Raw genomic sequence first — 20,520 nt, forward strand, 5'->3', positions numbered from 1 at the left:
AAAATTCAGATCTGAAATGGTGACATATTGTGGTTGCAACATGACTTTCTAGAAAAAGCAAAACTATGGATATGGTAAAAAGGTCAGGGGTTGGCAGGTGCTGAGGGGAAGAAGGAAGGCTGAGGAGGCTGAACAAGGAAATGTAAGGGCTGTGAAAACACTTGGCAGGTATAGCGATGACGGCTACATGTCCTCATGTGTGCGTGCTAAGCTGCCTCAGTCATGTCCCACCCTTTGTGACCCCATGGACTGCAGCCCACCAGGCGCCTCTGTTCAGGAGTTCTCTAGGCAAGAATATTGGAGTGGGTTCCATGCTCTCCTCCAGGGGATCTTGCCAACCCAGGGATCAAACCCAAGTCTCTAATGTCTCCTGCATTGGCAGGCGGGTTCCTTACCACCACTGCCACCTGGGAAGCCACATGGCATCATGCATCTGTCCAAACCCATAGGTCCTATGTTAAAACTGAAACCCTGGGTTTCCCTGTGGTCCAGTGGTTAAGAATCTGCCTTGCAAAGCAGGGGATACTTTCAATCCCTGGTCTGAGATGATTCCACACGCCAATGGGCAACTAAGCCTTTGAGCTTGCCCGCATGCCCTAGAGCCCATGCTCTGTGATAAGAGAGCCACCACAATGAGAATCCTGAGCAGTGCAACTAGACAGCAGCCATCGCTTGGTACAACTATAGAAAAGCCCGAGCCGCAGCGAAGACCCAGCACAGCCAACGTGTGCCGTGTAGGTCCATCAGTGTTAATAAATGCGCCATCTTGCATAGATGTTGATAATTAGGGGTGTGCACTGTGAGGGCAAGGGGTACTGGGAAACCTCTGCACCTTCTGCTCAATCTTGCTATGAACCTAAAACTGCTCTAAAATTAAAAAAATAAGTCCTTCCCAATTTTTCAAGAAAAGGCAGGAAGAAAAGACAAGTCAAAATTAACACTGAAGTCATTAAAATGCACCCTGGCCTCCTTCACACTGAGCCATAAACTGCTAAAGGACCAGCACCTATGGTAAAACACCAAGTGAAAGTGAAAGTTGCTCAGTCGTGTCTGACTGTTTGTGACCCCATGGGCTATACAGTCCATGGAATTCTCCAGGCCAGAATACTGGAGTGGGCAGCCTTTCTCTCCTCCAGGGGATATTCCAAATCCAGGAACTGAACCCAGGTCTCTCACATTGCAGGTGGATTATTTACCAGCTGAACCACAAGAGAAGCCCAAGAATACTGGAGTGGGTAGCCTTTCCCTTCTCCAGCGGATCTTCCTGATCCAGGAATCAAACCAGGGTCTCCTGCATTGCAGGTAGATTCTTTACCAGTTGAGCCACAAGGGAAGCCCTAAACACCCAGAACTATTGTTAAATGACAGGCATTTGATTTCTCCTCCATTGCTTTGGCATAAGTTGGATGAAAATGATGGAGAAGGAAATGGCACACTCCAATATTCTTGCCTGGGAAATCCCGTGGACAGAGGAGCCTGGTGGGCACAGTCCATGGGGTCTGTACAGGAGTATAGACGCGACTTAGTGACTAAACAATGACAAAGGAGAGTGAGGTACAGACGAGAAATCTTGATAATTAAAAGCCTGCTATTTGAACTTACTCCATCTTTCCTTCAGCCAGAATGTCCTGTGTCCAGGGGGCAATCTCAGCAACTGTGGACCTTCCTCCCTAATTAACCAGCCCTGATCTCTGGATTATTATCTGCATAAATGTATGAATTATTTCAGCCAGCTCTGTATTGACAGTATATGGCATGGCACTCAGAACATAGTAGGTACTTAGTAAACGTTAGGTTGAGGAGAAGGGTTCTGGAGAGATGGATCTAGAAGTCCCTACATGCCTAAGACATCAAAGGCATAGCTATGCCATAACCCACTATGAACATTAACTGGACCCAAATTTATGGGCCTTCATTTTTAATCATTCTTACTGTTGAGCTATCTTTCCCTGTCGTAGTGGATAGAGAAAACAGTTTGATTAAAGCTTTCTAACCTTCACCTAGGTTTGTCTAGTCAGAGCTATGGTTTTTCCAGTAGTCATGTATGGATGTAAGAGTTGGACACAAAGAAAGCTGAGCACCAAAGAATTGATGCTTTTGAACTGTGGTGTTGGAGAAGATTCTTGAGAGTCCCTTGGACTGCAAGGAGATCAAACCAGTCCATCCTAAAGGAAATCAGTCCTGAATATTCATTGGAAGGACTGATGTTGAAGCTGAAGCTCCAATACTTTGGCCACCTGCTGCAAAGAGTCAGACACGACTGAGTGACTGAACTGAACTGAATCTTTAGCCAATCTCTGAAGCTGCTAGAACAAGCGGCGGACACCATAGCCCAGTCTCTCCACTGTCGTCCAAGTGCTCAGGGCTCGGGGCAGACACGTGTTTCCCTGTGAGAGGGGTGAGTGAGTCACCATGGCTGTCGCAGCCATGCATACACCATGCTCAGCAAGCACTAGGGGCTGCTGGGGTGTCCCGCTGAAGGGGAGGGGCCAGACATATGGAGACGCCAACTAGTTGTGCCAGCTCACTCGTGCCAGAGATCCCCCAACTCCATTCATCCCAATTACTGCCCCTGACTAATATGATTTAACGAAAACATGTAATCCACAAGGTGAACCTGCCAAGGTCCAGGCTGACCAGATGCCCCACATTGTCAGGAGACTAGCGCGGGCTTTGGGACGAGAAACCAGGGGCATCTCCGTGAGATACTCCACCCTTTCCTTCCCTGTAGCTCAAACAATAAAGAATCTCCTTGCAATGCAGGAGACCCAGGTTCAATCCCTGGGTCAGGAAGATCCTCTGGAGAAGGGAATGGCAATTCACTCCAATATTCTTGCCTGGAGAATCCCACGGACAGAGGAGCCTGGTGGGTTACAGTCTGTGGGGTCGCAGAGAGTCAGACACGACTGAGTGACTAACACTTCACTTCTCCTCCCCCAACAGGACACACCTGAAGCCTGCCTTCTGGGGACAGTGAGAACAGGGAACCTGCGGTCTGCTCTTCATGGCAAGACTTTCTCATGTTGAAAAGGGAGTTTTAGAGGGAAGTGGAATGAGGAGGCATTACTCTGTTTTTGAGTTGCAGCCAAGCACAGTTCAGACGTATGCCAGTCTGAACAGGTAGGCAGCCAAATTTCAAGTAACTGCCTTTTGAAACACAGCTTGAATTCCCACCCTGCTATTGTTGCTTTTGAATAGCGCTCTCTTGGGTACCCAGTGGGAAGGTGGGTGATTGTCAGAGCATGGGACCTTGGTATGTGTCTGGCTTTAATACTGTTACTACCAAAAACAAACAGAAATAACACTTCACCTTCACATGGAAGAACGTTCACCTTCAATAAGAGAGATGTTTTAATGGAAAGTAATTGGAGCAAAACCTTAAACAGCATGAATTAAAAGCTACAAGATGAACCTGTCAGTGTCTAAGTTCTCTAAACTCTTAAAAACTCAAAAACTACAGAGCAGCATTTCCTTGGAAATTTAGGTGTTAATCCAAATCTGTGTGACAATTTTTAAAGAAGCATATTTCTAAAACTTGAGATCTAAGTGTGAGTGAGAAAGTCTCTCAGTTGTGTCCAACTCTTTGCAACCAACTCTTTGGACTGTATAGTCCATGGAATTCTCCAGGCCAGAATACTGAATGAGTAGCCATTCTCTTCCCCAGGGATCTTTCCAATTCAGGGGTCGAACCCAGGTCTCCCACATTGCAGGTGGATTCTTTACCGACTGAGCTATCAGGAAAGCCCTGAGATCTAAAACTTGAGATCTAAAAGCAGTTAGAACTTCTTAAGTGCATCCCTAAGTCTAGAAGCGTAAGGACCAAAGGTGTGGAATATATGTGGTAGAGATAAATGAGTGCCTAAATGAGGAGGAGGATAAATGGAAGAAGTCTTTGAAGCATGAAGTCCCAGGGTTCTGTGACTGAATATCTGGCCGAAGACCAGAGACCATGGAGAGATTTGCACATCATCCTCAGAAATGTTATCCCACCACATGGAAAGCGTGTGCAGAAGCCCTCCAAGCAGGCAGATAGGCCCCCTGGTGTGTGATCATCCCCGCTGACTGGGGACTCTCCTACCTCGGCAGGTGGGCAGGGGGCTGCTCCACTGGCCATTGCTCCGACACTGGGCTCGAGACGCACCCTGCAGCAAGTAGCCGGGGCTGCAGGTGAAGTTCACCACATCGTTCAGGTTGAACTCGCTGCCGTTGGTCAACCCATGGGCGGGGTTCCCCGGGTGTCCACAGGTGATGGCTATGGAGGAAGACAGGCCCACATGGTGGTCAGAAGACGAACTAGTCACCACCCTCACCTGGAATTCTTCATCATGCATATTCATATGTGTTAAATGTGTGAATTAGAGGGTTGACAGCAGATCAGATGTGTCACAGATTGTGTTTATATTTGGAAGTGGATATCAGGAGAGTCGTGGGTTGAACCCACAGGTTTTTATTATAAATAATTGTGGAAAATAACCAGCACCTGCTTTGTTCATAATCATAATTATTATTTCTTATTTATATCATGACAGAATATCAAGTAACTGAAATAAAACAATGAAAAACAAGATGCAAAATTTTTTTGGTTAATCATGAGTTTTTAATATTTTTCCCTTAGAAAACATCAGCTAATTAAGTGGAATTCTCATTTTGAGATATTACAGGAATTCAGCTGAAAGTTTAAATTATGTATGTCTAAATTATTCCAAAATCAATCTAAACATCATGCAATTAGCAAAAATGAGGGCATGCTCAAATTCTATTTTCTTCAACATCCCCCATTTATGCAGTCAACTGTCATCCTGTGATGCCCACAAACACAGTAACACAAATCATGAAGATACTCTCGACCAGCCCTTTCAAAAGAAACACATTACGGCGGTAAAACCAGTGTTCTTCTCACTTATCTTGTCAACCATTTTCCCTTCTAAGTAAAACTTTCACCCTTGACTTTGTACATTTACCATAGCATTATCACAGAGAAGATCCATCATTGTCATAAACTTATATCAAGGTTCCCTTTGTTTAGGAAAATAGAGAACATATTAGGAAAAATTGGTTTAAAAGGAAATTTGCAATAGAGGTACAATGTCTTCTAAAAATAGGAGCTGACATTTGCCTTTGAAGTTAGAAAGTTTGAGGACAATTGTTACATACAGTTTCAACTTCTACCAAAGGAAGGTCTGAGTACAAAGCTGTCCGTGTTCTTGATGAAGCAATAACAGAAACACACAACAACTCAGAAGACTCGGGGTGGGCACGGGGGGCACCTGCGAAGTTGACCTGCAGACTCAGGCTCGGCAGCTCTGCCCTCCACTAGTCAGAGGTTGCGTCCACCTGGTCGTCCTGTGATGATGCCCAGAGGAATAAATGCCTGACATCCTCATCCGGGGACCCATCTGAGATGAGCTGGTGAGCAAACGCAATGTGGATGGGAGGCTGGAGGCGGGCTGGGAAAACATGGGATGTGAGGAGGACCAGAGACGGAAGCGGGGGAGTGCCCGTGTTCCCTCTCTCCCGTCAGCTCTCCATCTTCTCCTCTGAGATCAAACATGTCTGAACTACAACTTAACGACAAAAGGAAAACAGCCCTAAGGGAAACACCGCCCGAATTAGTTCACAGAAGGTACTTACGGACACAGACTGGGGTGTGTCCGGACCACTTGTGGTCTTGCAAGCATATCCGGACGGAAGTCCCCACGAGCCGGAAGCCGGGGTTGCACTGATACACCACCGTGTCCCTGTAACTGAAGCCGTCGCCGCTGATGTGACCATTCACGATGGGGTCCGGGGAGCCACAGTGGCCGGCTGGAAAGTGAGCAAAACCAACAAAGACATGCCAGAGACTGCGTCTTCTGTAAACGCACCACATTCACGACAAACAACAGGGGCCTACTATCTAGCACAGGGAGAGATAAGCAACAGCCTGGAATACACCAGAACAGAAAGAGTGTGAAACAGACTGTGTATCACGTGTGACTGAGTCACTCTGCTGTAGGGAAGAGATTAATACAACACTGTCAATGGACTATATACATCCATCAAAAATTACATACGTAATACATTCCTAATTTGCTTATCTTTATTGTCAAATGACTAACAGCCTTGAATGCAAATGGTATTGAAAAATTTTCCACTTATATATATAAATATACATATAATATATATATATTTGATATGTTTTCCTTTTCAGCTTTTTAATTTTTCTCAAATTGTGGGAACATAAGTAATATCTCAAATATAAACTTGTTAAAGGGTATTCCTTAGTTATGGTTTCTCCATTTATTTCTTCTACTTATTTTTCATTCATATTTTATGGTATTTATCTGGTAAATAAAAGTCAAAAGAAAGGAAGAGACACTTGGAATAAGGAAGAGACACTTAATACAAGTTCCGTAACCCTATTGAGTATGTGTGGTGAAGAAAAGGATGGAAGGATTTCCAGTGAGAGATTAGATTCCTGAACTATTTATGAAATTCTAGAGGAAGGACTGGTGTCATAAAATAAGTCCAATTTCAGGAAACATCCAGCAGTGTCTTTGGGGCTGGGGATTCAATGCGGAGTAAGGCAGTCATAAGAGGTCTGACACAGAAAGCATCCCAGGGAGTTTCATCTTAAAGAGGTGAGGAGTGGGGAGGGGACATGTAGCCAAACCGGGCATCAGACACCCAGACAGGCAACACTGAAGGCCTAAAGGGAGCACACTGTTAGCCAGATCAAGGCGTCAAGTCCCTGTATTGAGAACCTGGATTTATTTTTAAAATCTTAGTTAAAATGACGATTATGGAGCTATGGGACTAAACTATTCATTTTCCAGACGGGCACCCATTTTAGCCTTTTAGGTTACAGCCGTACACATTTCACACTCTGTGTTGTGCAACTTCCCAAGTTTTGGCAGCATTTAGCTGTTGTATTCCAATGAGCACTGGTGCACGCGTGCTAAGTTTCTCTAGTCATTTGTTTGCGACCCCATGGACTATAGTCCACCAGGCTCCTCTGTCCATGGGATTCTCCAGGCAGCAATACTGGAGTGAGTGCCATGCCCTCCTCCAGGGGATTTCCCAACCCAGGGATCAAACCCATGTCTCTAGTCTCCTACATGGCAGGTAGGTTCTTTACCACTAGCACCCCCTGGGAAGCCCTCCACTGAGCACAATCAGCAGCAAAGAAAGGACAAGAAACTCTATTAACTGAAAAGAGAGAGAGAGAGAGAATTGGGATGAGGTATGTGGGCAGCCCTGCACGTTTCAACAGAAAGTATCACCTAAATTAAGTGATGTGATTATCTGGGAGACCTGACACTGGGATGCCAGGCCTCCGGGTTTTGTGTTTGCTTGTTTCTTTTTCATTAGCATTTGGCTTCAGCTTAAACAAGATCACTAAATGTTTTTATAGGCAAGTCTGCAGCTGGTATCATTGCACCTAGGTTAGGAGGCTGGATTTCTTGACAAATGTGTCAAATGTCCATCAAAGTGTGGACAGAAAATCTCAGAGTGAAGAGCATGTGGATTATTTTATTTTTACTTCAATCCAACTTGTGAATTTAATAATCTGCCACAAATCAGAACCTGAGAGCTCTGGCTAGAAAGGAGCAAGTGAATTATGTAGAATACTGTAAAACTGTAACTGCACATGATTTTTAATTCAACAGATGGGTTGACTGACAGATATATCCTAAAGGACTGGATGGATTTTCTTTTAGTTTAAGTATGAATTACAAATTCTATTATTTCCACACTGCTAGAACTTTACATTTTAATTCTCCATTTTCTCCCTGCTGAGGACAAGCATTACTATGCAATGGGTAATTCTCCAACTGCTTAAAACTGTTCTTGAGTCAGTAGCAGAACCAGGAATTCCATGCTGGGGTGGCTGTTTTCAGTTCTGGACAAGTGACTCTCTCTCACACACTAAACTGTGGAAAATATCATTCATTGGCCAGCTAAGATGAATTGCATGATGGAATGGGAATTCCATGAAATTCCAGAATGACTGAGATTCCATATGTGTGAGTGGGTCACAAGGGTCTGAAGGTTTCGCCTAATCTGCAGAATGACTCCTCTGTGCCTTAAGCTATAAGATCACTGGTCTTTAAGTTTATGCTACTTCAGGTGTAATGACAGTGCTATTATTGTTTTTATTTACTATATTTTCATTAGATGTCCCAAACAAAAGAGAGATCTTCTTTTAATAATCTTTCTCTAAAACTGAATTAGGTGGAATAAAATCCATGGAATAAATTCTGCTAAAACACAGAGTAGAGGCCGGGTCACTCTCAGGAGAAGTCCTGTTGGGGAGGCCATGAGTCAAACCCAAGGAGAACAAAGGACCCACAGGGGATTCTTGGCTTCCTCCCAGGTCCAGGGATTCCTAAAACTCATCACGAGCGGGAACTGGACATAGTGGACGGCAGCCATGCCCTCTGTGGGAGCCCCGCTCACGGTCAGAAGCAGAGAGAAGCCACCAGCCAGGGCCCTGATATCAGTCGGCTTGGGCTAGCACATGGGCCAGGGGAACTGGATCTTCCTGGGTGTGATGTGTCTATCCCACCACTGCAGGGGCTCCGCAGGCCCTGCCTCTCCAGGCAGCAGTTCTGGAAGGTTACTGTCCAAATTCTACACACAGATGCCATTGTGGTTTTTCAGTCACTAAGTCACGTCCAACTCGTTGCAACCCCATGGACTGCAGGGCACGAGGCTTTCCTGTACTTCACTCTCTCTGAGCTTGCTCAAACATTGAGTCAGTGATGCCGTCCAACCATCTCATCTTCTGTCACCCCCTTCTCCTCCTGCCCTCAGTACTTCCCAGCACCAATATCTTTTCCAATGAGTCAGCTCCTTCACATCCGGTGGCCAAAGTATTGGAGCAGCAGCTTCAGCGTCAGTCTTTCCCAGTGAATACTCAGGGTCAATCTCCTTTACGATTGACAGATGCCTTAGTATGTGTTGTAGACCAACAACACAGTTGTATGAGAGAACAAAAGTGTGCTTTGCCAGCTTGTTGCTAGTGGAGTGACTATTCTGAACACTGCCCTGGGATGAATGGAATCCCTCCATCCTCCAGCCCCTACACCTGCTGCTGCATCCAGGCATCTGGAAGGGGGCCCCGGGCAGGTGTATTTCAGAGATGGGGTCTCCCCATGGATAGGATTTTGCATTGTCCAGGTGAGCTCTCTGCACTGCACCTTGTCTCTGATGTTGCAATGATCATGGCTGCAACCTGACAAAACCACACCGCCTTTCAGGGGTGACCTCCCTGAGCGACAGACACGCAGTGTCAGAGGTCAGTCAGCAGCTGTGCCTGAGTACAATACACAGTGAGCGCACAGACCGAATGCCTGGGTTACAGCCTCCTGCAGTTACCTAGACTCGTGTGATCTCAGAAGGAAATTCTGTGATGTGGGAACTGAATCCAGTTCCCCTGGTCCCACGGACACCTGCTCCTCCAGGAGACCCACCAGGCACCCTGGCTCCCAGGTGACAGGGGTGTCCTGGTCTGGGCAGACCTAGAGCCTGCATCTCTCATTGTGGAGTTTGTGTGTTCACAGGAACTGAACAAGTGTGCCTCCAGTTACAAGGCCACTCTCTCACATTCACACACACATACAGACACACACACACACATTTCCCCCACCCCCAGAATCCTCTCCTTTAAGGTCACCTTTTCACTGTGCCAGTTTGTATCAGGACAAATACTAAATATTGGTTTGGGGATTGGAAGTGAATACATTCACACATTTTTACAAAATCTACAAACCAAATTCTTCAGCCTCTGTATTTGCTTTGTGATTACTAGCACTCGCTGCTGAAAATAAAATAAGAAGCATTACAACTCTGCTGTACCTGCAGGAGACTGAGAACTGCAGTCTGCTTCATTCTGCTGGCTCTACCAGTAACTCCAGCTGGGGGGCTAAAGGCCTATTTGGCAGTGACTTTTAAAGCCAGTTTACAAACTCCACCTGAGTGTTAACAAATGGCCATGAAATGTCAGATGGATCAGATCACCTTAAGCACAGGAAACAGGCTAATGGCTGAGCATCAAACACTGATGTGTGCATTTAAATCTACAGATCTGACATATTAATGAAGGAACACATCTGAGTTCCCACAAATGAGACTTTTTTTCCCTCCAAGAGCAATTTTGGGGGGAATCCTTGAGTATCTTTGTGGAAGTCAGAGAAAATATAGTGTTGTAAGTAAGTGCCTGAATCTTTGCAAGGATCGGCAGGTGGGGTGTGATGAGCTGGAGGACATTCAGGGCCCTTAGTAACACCAACAACCAAGACTGGTCCCTTTGCCACAGAATACATTTGTTTCAAGTCTCTATTTGACATACTCTGAAAGTGGAAGTGTTGGTCGCTTAGTTTCAGGTCCAACTCTGCAACCCCATGGACTGCAGCCCACCAAGCTCTCTCTGTGGGGATTCACAGGCAAGAATCTATACTCAACTCAAATATCTCCTTTATTTTAGGTTTCCCTGCAGAAGGAGACTACCTCTAGGACCATCTATTTATAATACCCATATGGCGAGGGTTGTTTTGTCTTGAATTGAGCAGATGGAAATAGTTTTTCTTACTTCTTCACCCTTAGTCTGTGAGTTCTAGATCAGGATCCTGGTCTCTGCACCAGCTCTGAGCCCCTGCCTGATCCAGGGGGTGTCTGTGAAAGGACATGGATTCCTTCCACATCTTTTTGCCATAGTCCCAGACCCTCAGCACCATGGGACCACACAGAGCTCCCTGAGGACCGCCTGTGAAATTAGCACTGAGTGTTCCAAATATTTTACCTTCCCTGACTATCATACAGCCTAAACTTTAGACTGAAGATCAATTTTATACCAGGATCAAGGAGGGCAGGGTTAATCTTTTTCCTCTAATATCTTTTTGCTGCAATACAAGCATTGTCATAACCAGTTGTTTTATTAAAATCTGTACATGGATGTGTCACAAAACACAAGGTACTTGAATCCTTTCTGGTTTTATTCTCTAATAGCTATGGAAAAGCAGGGTCTACAATATCATTTTGAATCATGTCATCTACTAACAGTTATTTCAGCCACTCATATGTCACCATGATATCACATTACAAAAGAATTCATCTCCCCATAGGTCATCAAAGTGCAGCAAACGAAAACTTACCTCCAATAACAGCAAAATAATCAAATGAAAAAGAGATAATGTTCTTTGTGGGGGAAATGTCTCAATCTATCACTGATATCTTGAGGACTACAGACTAAAGAAGTAAGAGAGTGAAAGTCATGATGGGTTATTATGTGTTGAAAAGCTAAATGATATCAATGGTCTTAAAAGATGAATGTGGTTCCTGCGATAGGAGACCTGGATTATAAATGGACAACCTGGTGGAGCCGGTATGTTCTCTGTTGAGTTCAGTGCAAGCTACCGCAGGGAAGATAAACAGAAGGAGATAATTAAGGGAGCGTGGGGACTGTAACACTCCCCTGATGGATTGTAAGGTACCTGATGCGTAGATACGGGGTCAGCCTCCTTGGCACTTAATTCTGCAGCCCAGGGAGATGCGGAGAGCTGCACAGCAGATGGTGAATGAGAACACGTCCTGGCAATTCCCAGCCTGGCAAGACCCTGCTTGTAGCAGGGATGCTGCACTGATTAAGCGAGGATGAACCCTTTATAAAAATGTACTCTGACGCTCACAGGGAGCACTTTGCCTAAATTTTAACTCTTATCATGGTTGCACATGGGGTTGCCAAGTTTTCCTTATTCTATCTTTCCTCAAAAGTTCTAGCTTAGAATTCTGACAAGAGACCTCAAATACAGCACAGGTTCAGTTCTCAGATGTCGGACAAAGAAAATCATCTTCATCGTCTTAAATCCAGCTCTCCTACTGTTAACAGTCATGAGACTCCCACTGTGACAGTGTCCATGTGTGTGCTTGGCCATTTCTGCTGTCATGATCATAAGGAATCTGGCATGTTCTTCCCTGCTGGAAATCACTGGAAATAACCATTGTACCCCAGCTAGAAACAGGATGCCTGCTCCATGTGAAACAGAATCTCAAGCAAAGGAATTCTTTTGTTCTAGTAACTCTAAAAATAAACAAGATCCTTTACCCACAACTTGAAAAAATGCTTTTGCCAAAGTGTTTTGCATTATGATGAAGAAAGCATGCTGGGTATAGAATCAAAACAGCACAGAGTCCCATGGAGCCCCACACGAACACCTGCCAGGTGGCCAACCACTTCTTCAGGAAGTCTTCATTGCATTCTTGGACAGATCCCACTTGTTTAAGAATAAATAAGGGAAAATATTTCCTATAATGAATCTGAAAACTATTTTTCTGTATGCACATCTGGTATTTCAAACCAATGAATGGAATTATGTATCACTAATGTCTTTAGCAGCCCTGGTCCTTGCCCTCAGCAGATGTGTTTAATTAATTTTACTTTTTAAATTCTTTCCCACCAACTGTTTTAAATATTTGAAAAGAGCTATTAATTACCTAACTTTTCTCTCAGCCAAACTGAAGATCACAAGTTTTCTAAACATTCCTCACATGTCATGGTTACCAGAACCTTCACTATGAATGCATTTCAAGTCCTCAGCAGCTCACTTGAACTACCTCACAGAACTGAAGTCTTCACCCCAGATATGGACCACCTAGGCACATGGGACGGGAAGGAAACTGAAGGAAATAATACCCGTGCTGCAGCCATCTCTTAGCGCCAATGAGCCTCTGTTACCCAAAACACACGGTCCTTCTGTGTGTGCTATGACTTCATAATTTTCTCCTCATCATGTACATTTAAAGTTATTTTACTTTTCATTTTGAGTAAAATATCATACTAATTCCATTATTTTCTTAAGTCTGCATCTGTATGTACTAAACTGCTTCAGTCATGTTTGACCGTGTCCGACTCTGTGGACTATACCCCGTGCCAGGCTCCTCTGTCCATGGGATTCTCCAGGCAAGAATACTGGAGTGGGTTGCCATGCCTCCCTCCAGGGAAGTCCTTCCCGACTCAGGGATTGAAGTCACATCTTTTATGTCTCCTGCATTTGCAGGCGGGTTCTTTACCACAAGCGCCACCTGAGAAGCCCTTCTTATGTCTAAAAATAATCTATTTGGCCAATCATTGATTTGAAGGGTTCCTGCATCTGTCATCAGATATTTATTTTCAGTTTTTCAGCTAGCATTGTCATGGTCTTTCCCCATGTGAGCATCTCCACACTGACAGGGCTCTGTTCTCCACCTGCTTATCCTTCTCCCCACGTTCTCCACTGTCTCCCACACGGTCTTCTGGGCCCTGTGGACATATATTCTTGCCAGGTTACATGATATTATCTACCCATTGGCAAGCCGTATTTTTCAGGAAAAGAGTTATCCTCCGTTGTCATAGTCTGTGTTTTATGAATCCCAACCTGTAAAGTCTTACTGAGACTACGTTTACAACTTTCAAAATCTTTAGACTTCTTACCCATTCTTTACTCACTGGTTTAGAATCTCACATGGCTAAGCATCATTTCTCATCCTTTTCTAGGTGTTTTTTTGTTTTTTTCAATTATTTTTATTAGTTGGAGGCTAATTACTTTACAATATTGTAGTGGTTTTTGCCATACATTGACATGAATCAGCCATGGATTTACATGTGTTCCCCATCCCGATCCCCCTTCCCGCCTCCCTCCCCTCCCATCCCTCTGGGTCTTCCCAGTGCACCAGCCCTGAGCACTTGTCTCATGCATCCAACCTGGGCTGGTGATCTGTTTCACCCTTGATAGTATACTTGTTTCAGTGCTGTTCTCTCTGAACATCCCACCCTCGCCTTCTCCCACAGAGTCCAAAATTCTGTTCTGTACATCTGTGTCTCTTTTTCTGTTTTGCATATTGGGTTATCATTACCATCTTTTAAAATTCCATATATATGCGTTAGTATACTGTATTGGTCTTTATCTTTCTGGCTTACTTCACTCTGTATAATGGGCTCCAGTTTCATCCATCTCATTAGAACTGATTCAAATGAATTCTTTTTAATGGCTGAGTAATATACTCTGGCCTCCTCCAATTGCATTATTCTTCATATCCTACATCCAAGTTCTACAACCCTAGCATTTTATACATTACAAACTGGACATTTTCCTCCCTCTGTCTTTCAGCTTAACTCCCTCTTCCAGAAGTGTCTCAGTCACACTGCATCCCACCGAGGCTGTGCCTTTGAGCACCTCCATCCAGCTAACTACGCATCTCATTCTTTCTACTTCAAAACCCTAACCTTCCATCAGAAGAATGCCATGAAACAGGTGAAGGTTTGCTTGCAATCAACAAGACTCAAGCTGGCTCCATGATTCAACAGTTACAAAAACGGAAGTTGCCGCTGAAACTCCCTGTGGCCACTGCTGCCTTAGCATCCCAGGGTCACTGGAAGGGCCAATAAGGCTTTTGTGGGCAGTGACCCACCAAGCAAGTGAACTTCGAGTTTACTCTCCATCTCACAGTTAAGAGCAGAGATGGAATGTCTTAGATCACCTGATTCCTTTCTTTCTAGACATGCTTCACTGCAGCTGACGGAGAAAACCTACCCCAACCACAGCAGCCAAGGAAAGCACCACTCACCAGCCAATCTCATAATAGCAGCAGGAAAGCACAGGACGTCTCAAAAGCAGCACTGCCTCCCAGGAAATACCACATAAATCCCAGGGAGATGTCCTGGATGGCTGAGAACTACAGTGACTACACTCAACAGGGGACTCACACGCACGCCTTGTATTAGAACAAGTCGGATCCAAGTCTTGTGCTAATCCGAAGAAAGTCACTCCATGGAGAAGCATGAGAACCTCCTTCTCGCATTGGTTACCTGTTTCCTGGTCTGCTGCTTTACTTTCATCCACTTCCTTCAAATGCCTGAGTGTTTCTTCAAATTCCCTCCAGTGGAAAGAACAGATCATTCCTATTTATTTACTTATTTTTATTTTTTTTATATTGTAGCGGTTTTTGTCATATATTGACATGAATCAGCCATGGCAGCATTATTACTATTTAAATTCACTGGTCCTGGCTGAGTTCCTGAAGTCAGCCTTGCCCGCAGAGGTTCAGAAGCCTAAACTTCCCACTTCTGCTGCGTTGGAGTGGTTACAAAGCTATCAAGATCACAGAGACAGTTATAAAAGGGGCTTCCGTGGTGGCTCAGTGGCAAAGATTCTGCCTGCAATGCAGGGGCCACAGGAAATGTGGGTTTGATCCCTGGGTCAGAAAGATCCCCTGGAGGAGGGCATGGCAACCACTCCAGTACTCTTGCCTGGAGAATTCCATGGATAGAGGAGCCTGGTGAGCTACAGTCCATGGGGTCGCAAAGAGTTGGACAGGACTGAATCGACTTAGCATGCACACATGCAAAGGCAATTAACATATTTTACTAATCACTTGCAGACCTAGAAGAAGCATTAAAATCACTGCATTTTAAACTGCTTACTCAGCAATTTTCATACACTTAATTTTTCAAAGGAAAAACTTTCAACCCAATTTTTTAAACATTTTTTTTTAATGTGGACCATTTTGAAAGTCTTTATTGAATTTGCTACAATATTGCTTCTGTTTTATATTTTGTTTTTCTGGCCACAAGGCATGTGATCAGGGATCGTACCAGTACCCCTGCACTGAAAGGTGAAGTCTTAACCACTGGATCACCAGGGAAGCCCCTCAACCCAACTTAAAAAAAATTATCATGTAGAAAATGTTAATCCTCGGGAAAAAGAAGACCAAATTATTAATACTATGCACACTTTCTATTTTACATAGTTCATTGTCCTTACACTGACGGACATTAATGGCACATTAACTTACTACGGCAATTTAACTTTTTAAAAAAGATAAAGAAAAAGTGAAAGTCACTCAGTTGTGTCTGACTCTTTGCAACCCCATGGACTGTAGCCTGCCAGGCTCCTCTGTCCATGGAATTATCCAGGCAAGAGTACTGGAGTGGGTAGCTGCTCCCTTTTCCAGTGGGGTCTTCCTGATCCAGAGATCCAACCAAGGTCTCCTGCATTGCAGGCAGATTCTTTACTGTCTGAACCACCAGGGAAGCCCTATTTTAAACAATTCATTGTCTTTACATTGATGGACATTAATGGCACATTAACTTATTAATGTAATTTTAAAATTTTTAAGAAGATAAAATATATGGCAATTTTAAAATTTATTTTTTGTGCATTCTATTTGTTTTTCAACATGTGTGTGTGCATTCTAAAACCATGAGGGCATTTGAGGGCAGTGCTACCTTCAGCACTCTATAAAATAATTTTTGTGTCATTTAAGGTGATATATGACCTGCATTTATCGCTCAGATTTTTAAAAATCCCTTTGGATACTTAAAGAGGAAGTGATACTCTAAAGAGCAGCGTTAAAGGCCCCGGTAGGATTTAGTTACTCTCCATCAGTGCTTTCATGGCTAGAAGTACCACGTTCTGTCTTGCTGTTCTCCATCTTTGAGGTCTGTTTGAAGTAAAGCGGTGCCCTTGGAAAGATTAACTCACCCAGACAGCGAGTCTCGGGGCCGCTCCAGAGCCCATTGGCTAAGCATTCTCTGACGTGGGACCCCACGAGCGTGTAGCCCGAGTTACACGTGAATATGGCTGTGGCACCGTAGACCGTCAGCGTTCCAATCTTGTTCCCATTTGGGGGAAAGGACAGGCTTCCGCACGAGATCACTAGAAGGGAGAGAAAAACAGAGTGAGCATTGTTGCAGTCTGACATAGACTACTCTCTGTGTAAAAAACCACAAAATCTCAAGTCTTCATCTTCATTAAGAATCTGGGGGGTAGGGGTGTCATCTCAGGGTGAGATGACCCATCACCTGGGAAGTTTAATTTCCCTTCTCTTGTATCCTTGGAATGAAAACTTGAAACTTTAGAGTAGAATCCAAAATAGAATAATTCCTTTCCTTCACCCATTGCTATTTTTTTCATCCTCACAGGTAGCTAAACTTTTCTTTAAATACACAGTGTACACATATCTTACCATACAAGCAAGTCAGTCCAACAAGTTGGCTTTCTGTCCTTTTTTCTGCTTACATCAATTGCAAGAATCGCATCACAGTTACTGGACATCCACATGTGCATAACAGGAATTGAGACACATGGCTGGTCTTCCCCAAAGTCATCAACTGGTACAACATGTACAGACTTAAACCCCAGGATGCCCACTACAGTAGAAGGACTGAGTTCACTTTTTCTTTCATTTACTATTTGTTGGGACCATGAGCTTCATAAAAATGCTGACTATATGGAACGTGTGCAGACTTTCTGAAAATTAAAAAAATATAAAAACTAGACCTTAACTGATTATAGATGTAGGCACCCAGTTTACATGTATGTTCCAGCATAATTATTGATCACTGACTACTTATACCCACACGATTAGTCCAGGTGGGGAGAGGAATGCAGTGGTCACTTTCATTATAGATACTTGTTATACCACCTGACTCCTTGTACTTGCAAAATCCACTCACAAAATCCACATCAATCTGATGTTTGAGCACACACACACACACACACACACAGAAAATCAGCAGAATCTCAGGGGAGGAGGGAATCATAAAGTCATCAAGGTGAACTGCTCATTAGAGGCTTAAATGTGATTTAACAGGTGAGAATGAAAGTGAAAAGCTCTTCTAAAAGGAGTGATAAAAATTTCCTGCTGCACTAAGTGAGTTTTTATGTGCAAAGGGCTTGGGGCAAAGCCGCCAAGTAGCTAGAAATGACTGAGTCCTCGTTAGCAGTAAACTGTTAAGAGGCAGTAAAAGGCAAAGAACAAGCACACACATGCTGGCTGCAGGCCGCCCGGGGTCCACTCATCTTTGCCAGTTCTGAGCTGGGTGACACCGCCAACCTCTCTGGGTCTCTTGAGCCCTCCTGGTTCATCTCTGCAGGTTAACGCCAGCCCCGGCCAGGTAGGGCTGCGTGCTGAGCTCGGCGAGAGGACAGCAGGTGGGGGTGCGCTAAAGCAGTGCCCTGCACCTGGCCGGGGCTGGCCGGTGTCCGCCAAGGGTGAAGGACACCTCGGGGCCTATTTGGGGAACTGGTTCCAAAATCTGAAAGTCTTTACTGAAAATTCAAGTGAAGACAATTTTACCATTTAGACCAATCTTTTGAATTAAGCTGATTTTACTTCAAGACCCAAAACCCTGGTTCTGTTTCATACAGACACGCACAGCCTGGAAATGTGTGCTCTGGGGGCACCGCTCATCAGAAATCTGGAAAGGTCAGCTCTGGAGTATGCCCTGATGAGAATGTTATTGTTGTTGAGGGAGCTGTGAGGACTTCTTAGCTTCTGGGATTACTAAACTCTTACGGGGTCGTATCTCATGCATTCACTAATACTGCTAATGCGTTCGCTCTTCCACACGTCCATGAGTTTCAGTCAGATTTAGATTTTTTTACAATTAATTATAAACTTCTCATTATGCCTTTTCTCAAACATGGTATGAACTTAACCTTGAGCGATGATATTTAAGGATCCCCTTGTAGCCACTCAGGATGGCTGGATTGTGTTTTGAAACCTCAGCGTTAGTAAGAAGGGAAGTCTGAGCACACCTCCTCTTGGAGGTCCTGACGCACTGTCAATGGTGGACCAGCAGAAAGGAGCATGGCTTTCACATCTATTTTTTTAGCTTCTGTTAAAAATATTCTGGTGACTAAATTATTTTAGGCTTGTCCTCTACTAAGCTTCACTAGACTGTAAATAAGAACTACTGGGACAAAGCTTTAGCTTTCCAGCAGCTGGATAATGGGGTCTCAGATGTGGAGATCTGGGTGGCAGAAAACCCACCACGTTAATGAGGTGGGCAGCACCAACGTGGAAGCCCCCTAACAGAAAGAGAGGACTCCTCTACCCTAAAAAACAAATGAAATCCTTCATCAAATTTCCAAGGGAAAGCTTTATGTCCCTGTTCTCTTCTCCTGTCAAGCTTTCAAGAATAAAGACAGTAACCCTCAGATAATGAACTTGGGCACAGAGCTTGGTCTCTTATACCATTTCCAGCAACAGGTAGCAGGGCTCCTTGGAGAAGAGCAGATTCCATGTTTGGGTGAGGAAAACTCAGGAGGAGCATAAAACACCCTGTCTTTATGAGGAAATGCGGCTGATTCAAAGATGTCAGAGGTTCAAGTGTAAAGGCATGCCCCCTGGCCACAGGGTGACCAACCGAACAACAGATACTAACAAAGACACAAAACCAAAAGGCGAGCAAAGATTTCTGTAGAAGCCAATGCTTTTAGAAAAGGCCACACATCCTCAAGGACGTTCGAAGGAGACAAATAACAAAGTCAGACAGAACAGCTCCTGCTCAACGCAGTCAGTGAATGCCCAACCATCTGCAGAGAATGTCTGTGGCCCAGATGCCTGGAGACGTCTTCAGGCCTAGGGCCTGGTGGTGGCTGTCCACGGACCAGACTCAGCACGAGACCCAGCAGATTAAAGGATGTCAGTTGAAAGTGGGGAAAACAGGCTTCTGAGAAATCAGAAAGAGGGAGGTAGAGATACAATTCATGGATGGCCAAAACCAAGTTCTGCCTTCTTTTCACAAATGAGGGTGGAACTGGGCTGCCAATGGTTCAGTTTAAGAATCAGTGTGTTTTTCATCTTTTACTATTGCTGAGTCTGTAAATATTACTGACTGAACACCACTGTATTATGAATGGTCAATAGAATCCTATATCATTAGAACCAGCATTTAATAGAAAAATCTGTAATCACTTTTTAAAATCCAGATGTATATCAGAATGATCTTGGAATTTTCTGAAAAATACAAATGCCCAGGTATTGCTTTTTTAAAATTTTTTTCTGGAGCTCTAGATGTGTTTCTAAAGAGCAGTCATTTTTAAAAACAACTGAACTATATGATGATCTTTTACTTTTATCTAGTTTGTTTCGCTTTTTCTATTTGATATCAGTGCCACCACTTCATTTAGTTTATGTTCTCTAATTTCTCCATCTCTTTTGTTCTTTCTCAAACTTTATGAAGTGTAGTGGAGAAGCTTTTGTATACATACTATATATATATATAGTATGTATAATATATATATATTTTAGAAAATTTAAGAATTATTGCCTAGCTAAAAAAATATGACATTTAATTCCACTTGGTTGACTTAGTATGAATACAATGCTTGATTTTTAATCTATATTCATTCAAAACTTTGATATAGTTCCATGTACTTTGGCATCTAGCATGACTACTAAAATTCTAGAAATTTATTATCTTAGTGATTTAAAAAAAAAGATTTCAACAAGGCTTAAAATTTCTAATCCAATTCTGAGACTATAAAGAAATACAATGTTATTTTTAAAAAAGGAAAGAAAAGAAAGAAATTAACATGTGATACAGTAATATTAATTGAAGGAGAGATTTTGTTCCAATTTCACAAAATTTTACTCTAGTGTCCATTATTTGTTTTCATATCTTATTCAAGACTCCACATTGTATTTGATTGCACTGAGCAGCCTCGGCTGCATGCAACAAATTCTGGCAAATTCTCTTTTCATTTTTATTCTATT

The 20,520-nt window shown here is 43.6% G+C and overlaps 1 protein-coding gene across 1 annotated transcript in view; it reads right to left on the minus strand.

Moving 5' to 3' along the window:
• Positions 1 to 20,520, minus strand: part of CSMD1 (CUB and Sushi multiple domains 1) — a 2,005,298-nt gene that overhangs the window by 61,475 nt on the left and 1,923,303 nt on the right. Inside the window, exons 52-54 of the mRNA XM_043454305.1 lie at positions 16,500 to 16,673; positions 5,632 to 5,805; positions 4,079 to 4,252 (exon numbers count right to left, since the gene is read on the minus strand). Of these exons, the coding sequence (XP_043310240.1) occupies positions 4,079 to 4,252; positions 5,632 to 5,805; positions 16,500 to 16,673 (522 nt within the window). The remainder of the gene's footprint in view (positions 1 to 4,078; positions 4,253 to 5,631; positions 5,806 to 16,499; positions 16,674 to 20,520) is intronic.

Source organism: Cervus canadensis, chromosome 31, assembly GCF_019320065.1.
Source record: "Cervus canadensis isolate Bull #8, Minnesota chromosome 31, ASM1932006v1, whole genome shotgun sequence".
Lineage (NCBI taxonomy): Eukaryota > Metazoa > Chordata > Mammalia > Artiodactyla > Cervidae > Cervus > Cervus canadensis.